The sequence below is a fragment of the Ovis aries genome, chromosome 6 (assembly GCF_016772045.2).
Source record: "Ovis aries strain OAR_USU_Benz2616 breed Rambouillet chromosome 6, ARS-UI_Ramb_v3.0, whole genome shotgun sequence".
NCBI lineage: Eukaryota > Metazoa > Chordata > Mammalia > Artiodactyla > Bovidae > Ovis > Ovis aries.
In genome coordinates, this window is record NC_056059.1 from 85743008 (window position 1) to 85749007 (window position 6000).

A 6000-nucleotide genomic window follows, 5' to 3' on the forward strand; every position below is an offset into this window, starting at 1 on the left:
TTTTTAAATAAAAAATTGAGTAGTTTTTAGTACATTTGTAACATTATGAAAACATCACCACTGGCTCATTGCTAAAAGAATCTGGCTGCCAATGCAAGAGACTCAACAGATATGGGTTCCATCCCTGAGTCAGGAAGATCCCCTAGAGTAGGAAATGGCAAACCCCTCCAGTATTTTTGACTGGAAAATTCCATAGAAGAGGAGCCTGGCGAGCTATAGTCCATGGGGTCACAAAGAGAGGGACATGACTGAGCACACATGTGCATGCATATACACCACTATTAAATTCAAAAGCAAACTTATTACTCACAAAAGAAATCCTGTATCCATTGGCCATCATTCTCCATTTCTAAACCAGTAACCTATTTTTTTCTTTACTTGCCTGTTCCAAAATAATTTTATTTCCCTTAATATAAATGAATTCATACACTGTCATGTCTCTTTCATTGCCTTCTTTCACTTAGCATAATGTTTTTCAAGGTTCACCTGCATGGTAGTATGTATCGGTACTTCATTACTTTTTGTTGCTGAAAGATTTTTGTTGAGATATACCTCATTTTGTTTATTCATTCACTGGCTGGTGAACGTTCGGGCTGTTTTCATGTTTGTCTACTATGAGTAATGCTGATATGAGCATTCATGTATATGTTTTCTATATACATATGTCATCATTTTTAAACCTAGGAGTAGAATTGCAGGATCATATGATTGTTTCACTAACCTTCATATTATCAGATGACATCTTTTTCTTGTTAATTCTCCACTCCTAACTTAGTAATCTAGAGTGGTAAAGAACCCACCTGCCAATACAGGTTAGATGTTTAGAGATGTGGGTTCAATCCCTGGGTCAGGAAGATCCCCTGGAGGAAAGCACTGGCAACCCCCTTCAGTATTCTTGCCTGGTGAATGCCATGGACAGAGCAGCCTAGCAGGCTGCATTCCTTACAGTCCCACAGAGTCAGACATGACTGAAGCAACTCACGCACACACACATGCACTTAATGCATCTTATTGAAATGAATCTGATATTGTAGGAGAAATAGAAAAGCAGTTTATTTGAATAAGGAGATTGTGAGACAATATCTCAAATCTGGAAAAGCATTTCGGAATTTCCAAAAGCAATGCTACATTTGATGTAATGCTAGAGCATTTGCTGAATATTGAATGATTAAAGAATTATTTACATCCTTTAAGAAAAGCATAGGAAAGTGTGCCTATGCTTTGTTTTGTTATTTATTATTGATTTATTGTGGACTTTTGTGTTCTGATACTGTGAAGTTAAAAACTTGAGTTATATTTCTGTCTGTTAAAAAAATCATCTATTAAATTATGATTCTGTTACCCCTTTAGACATTGACCATTTTTGTATCTAACCTAACAGTTCTTTTTCTCCCAAAATGTTTATAAATATTTCCTCAATATATATTTTGAAACAGATACCACCTTACTCATTTCCTTTTCAATTATTTGAATGTATCTGTGACATGATTCAGTTTATAATTGTATAATTTATGTTATCCTTTTAAAATCTGAAAAATATACTTGAAATATACTTTAAAGTGAAGATCCTCAATGGATTCTGAATAGCAAATGTAATAGCATTTTAAAATTTATGAGAGTCAAAGAAATGTTTTTCTTCTATTTACCAAGCCTTTCTTATTCTTTCTCAGATTACCGATATATTCCCCAAAAGAATGTTCTAGTGTGCCAAGAGTTAGGAATAAATCAGAGACAGAGTTATATCCTATCACTGTTCCTTACTATAAAACAGTTTTCAAAACTGAGTACAAAGTTGCTGGAACCGGAAGTAGGCAAATAGCTTCAGTCCAGCTGTAGATCAGTCACTGCTTGATCCGTGACTCAGAAAATGTCACCAGAAGATTTTCAGTTTTCTTTTCCTACTTTTGCCTTTTGCAGCTTGGAATCTCACTTTGTAGCAGTTTTGTCCACATTTTTTAGGGTTGATTCTAGAGATATAAGCACCTGTTTCTGTCACAGAGTGCCCAGAAAAAGCCTCCATGCAAGACATTGACCTTGATTAGGTCGTATACCTTTTTTGAATCTGTGGCGTATTTCTGGGCAGCATACTTCAGTAGAAGCACGCATATTGTTTGTGAGTTGTAGAAGAAATAACTTCTCAGAGGAAATTTTGAACAGATATCTTGAGAAAAATGAAGTGGCTACATAAAACAAGAGATCACAAGTGTAAGGAAAACTTAATTATTTAGGAATAAGCTTAATATTTAGTAATGATAGGATTTTAGAGATATTGATACTTCTGTTAAAAAATAGCAACAAAGAAAACACTTTTAAAATTCATGTGGAACTACAAGACTTCAAATAGTCAAAGCAATCATGATAAAAAAGAACAAAGATGGAGGCATCACAGTTTCTGATTTTAAGCAATACCAGTCAAAATGATATGATACTGGCATAAAAGCAGACCCACTGATCAATGAAACAGACTCAAGAGCCCGTAAATAAGCCCATACATATGTGGCCAACTAACATTTAACAAAGCAGCCAAAAATATTCAGAGGAGGAAGACAGTCTTAAATAATTCTTGCTGAAAAAACTGGATATTTACATGCAAAATAATGAAATTAGTCCCCAATTTTACTTCACTAGAAAAATTAACTTGCAATGGAATAAGAAGAATATAAATGGAAGTCCTGAAACCATAAAATTCTTAGAAGGAAATATAGAGGGAAACCTTCAGACATGGATTTTGGCAATGATTTTTTTTAATATGACAACAAAATCATGTGATAAAATTAAAAATTAAAAAGTACAGACTAATTCACATTATAAAGCTTTTGAACAGCAAAAGACATGATTAACAAGATGAAAAAGCAACCTATGAAATGAGAGAAAACACTTACAAACCATGTATCTCATTTGTTGTTACTATATAAAATGTGTAAGGAAGACAAAGAATTCAACAATGGAAAAACCAAATAATTCAATTAAAGAATGAACAAAGGACATGAATAGACATTTTTCCAAAGAGGATACTCAAATAGTCAACAAGTATATAAAAGTGTTCTCAACATCACTGATTACTAGAGAAATGTAACTCAAAACCACAACGAGATATCAACTTCCACCTATTAGGATAGCTATCATTAAAAAGAGAACAAATTTTATACTGGTGGGGATGTGGAGAAAAGAGAACCCTTGTGCTCTGTTAGTGGGAATGTAAATTGGTAAAGCTACAATGGAAAACACTACGGTTGTTCCTCAAAAACTTCAAAATAAAACTAATACGAGGCACTCCCATGTCAGTTGTATCATTATTGACAATACACATAATATGGAAACAATCTGTTTTTCAGTAAATGAACGGACAAAGAAAATATGGTTATATAAAAAAAAAATTATTAAGTCATGAGCAAAAGGAACAATCTGCCACTTGCTTAACCAAGACTGGAACTTGAAGGAAATATGGTAAGTAAAGTAACTCAGAGAAAGACAATTATTGTTTGATATTATTTAAATATGAAATCTAAAAAGAAAGTGAAACAAAAAAAGAAAAATAAAGTCACAGAGAACAGACTGATGGTTGCCATATCCTAGGGATAAAGGATAGACACAGAAGTAAAGGTGGACAAAAAATACAAACTTCAGTTTTCAAATAAGGAAGTCCTGGGGATCTAATGTACAGCTTGGTAACTATAGTTAATAATTGTGGTTGTTTTTTAGTCACTAAGTACTGTCTGACTCTTTTGCCACCCATGAAGTGTAGCCTGTTAGTCTCCTCTCTTCATGGAATTTTTTAGGCAAGAATACTGAAGTGGGTTGCCATTTCCTTTTCCAGGAGATCTTCCTAACCTAGGGATCAAATGTACTGGCAGGCAGATTCTTTACTACTGAGCCAACAGGGAAGCCCATCGTTGTTAATACTGTATTGTATATTTGAAATGTGCTAAGAGAATGTCTAAAGTTCTCATCTCAAAGGAGAAGAGAATTTTAACTATGTGTGGTGATGAATGTTAACTAAAGTTACCTTAGTGATCATTTCAAAATATGTACAAATATAAAATCATTATGTTGTATACCTGTGATGAAAAAATATAGTTTTAAAGCAGGACAAGAAAAATTTAACATAAAAAGTTCTCTGCCATTTGAGCCAACACCCTGCTTCCCTTTAGTATACATTTTGCATCTCCATTGTACATTACCAAGATCTCCCTAGAAGATACAGGAATGTCTACTCACAATAAAACAAAAACAAACAAAATTACGATTTCCTCCTGGCACCAGCAAAGTAACTCCTTAGGAGATAGCATTCCTTCCTTAATCTCTCAAGAGGTCACAGTGACCCACCACTCACTTTATTGGCCTCTGTAAACTGTCAGTATATTAGTCTGATGTAAAACCCATTATCTCAAAAACGTATAACTGTTCTCTGACTTCTAATTGGTGAAATGCTCTCCAAAGCTTTCTGAAAGACTCTCTCCTGGGTTATAATCCTCACATTGGCTTAAATAAAATTTTCCACTTGTTTCTTAGGCTAATTATTGGCTAATTTCTTCATCCACACCTGAAACTAATACCATATTATATGTTAATTATATTTTTTAAAAATCTAACTAAATAATGCAACTAGGATACTGCCTTCTCTAAGAAAATTATTATATTGTGCAAAATCATACTTAGCACAATTAAATAAATTAAATAAATGCTGCTTTAAAAAATCAATTGTGAAAAATGAAAAACAAAGGGGCACACAAACTTACTGAAATAGAGAAAATCTTTTTGTTGGAATCAAAGCTCACTAATTGACTTTAATGTATTTATGAACAGAACAATAACAACAGGATGACAATGAGATAAATTTCAACATCTAGAGACATGGTCCTTTAGAGAAAAATCTTCCATGTTTCTCTTTAGGGATACAAGAGTAGAGAAACCAAGATTTATACATTTATTTTCCAGTTTCACGCTCACCACATTCCAAGCCCAGGAATTAGCCAACCAAGTGTTGATAGGATGCAAATAAAAAGCTTGAAAAAAGAGAAGATTAATCAGAAAGAAAACAGGGTATATAAAAATAGAAGCAAAAAAAGAGAGAAATAGTCCAGGGTTATGGAACTTGCACTGTCAGATTTGAGTTTTCCCAGATACTTGAAAAAATTAGTAACATCAAACAGGATATATGGGAAAATAAAGAGAATATTTCTTCTGTGATGCATAGTAAACCAAAAGCTTAAAAAAGGAAAAATTAAAGAAAAAGTTATTATTTTCACTCAAAACAGTTAAGCAACAGAATCTCGTATCTCACTTAAAACTTTTCAAAGTTTTCATACAGTCAGATAGACACTCACATTATACGTATGAAATCAGAATCATTATTGCATGCAAATTTCTCTTACCTAAAAACTTGCTGTAATACTCATTCCATTCTGGAAATGAATAATGTGCAGATATCACCTCCCTCATGGTATACAATAACCATTTTTCCAGCCTCTGTATAAAAGTCATACTATCTGTCAGTCTTGATGTGACATCAGGAATATATGAAGGAAGCATAAGAAGCCCAGCACACAATCTCTCAATGACTTTTTCATAGGAAAACTGCAAACAATATATAAGTGGAATATTGATGAGTTCAGCCACTAATTCTCCACAAAGGCTTAAAGGGTCAGCAATACAGATATCTAACTTAGCTGTGTGTAGCCTGCTGAGTAGTTCCTTCTTTGTGACAGCATTATCACATACTCTTTTGGCTGTTGCTAAAAAATTTTTGATCATTTTCATCAGTTTTACTTGCCTGTCCCATCATGAAAGTTTTGGCAGTTCAAAAGAAAGTGTGTAGAGACCAGCACTGAGTTCTTCCAGGAAACTTTCTCTACTTATTGGAAGTTGAAGAATCTCCACGTTAAAGGGAATCTTGAATGATCAAACAGAAAACTTGTTGAAGGTATCAGGATGGTTATCTCATGCCCATGAAAATGGAGTTCATCCAGAATAACTTTTAAATTAATCCAGTGACTAAAA

At 33.5% G+C, this 6000-nt stretch overlaps 1 protein-coding gene across 1 annotated transcript in view; it reads right to left on the minus strand.

Annotated features, from left to right (window-relative positions):
• The window catches only part of LOC101123042 (UDP-glucuronosyltransferase 2C1-like), a 66727-nt gene extending 60967 nt beyond the window's left edge, over positions 1-5760 (minus strand). Inside the window, exon 1 of the mRNA XM_042251481.2 lies at positions 5376-5760. Within this exon, the coding sequence (XP_042107415.1) occupies positions 5376-5760 (385 nt within the window). The remainder of the gene's footprint in view (positions 1-5375) is intronic.
• Between the last annotated feature and the right edge of the window lie 240 nt (positions 5761-6000).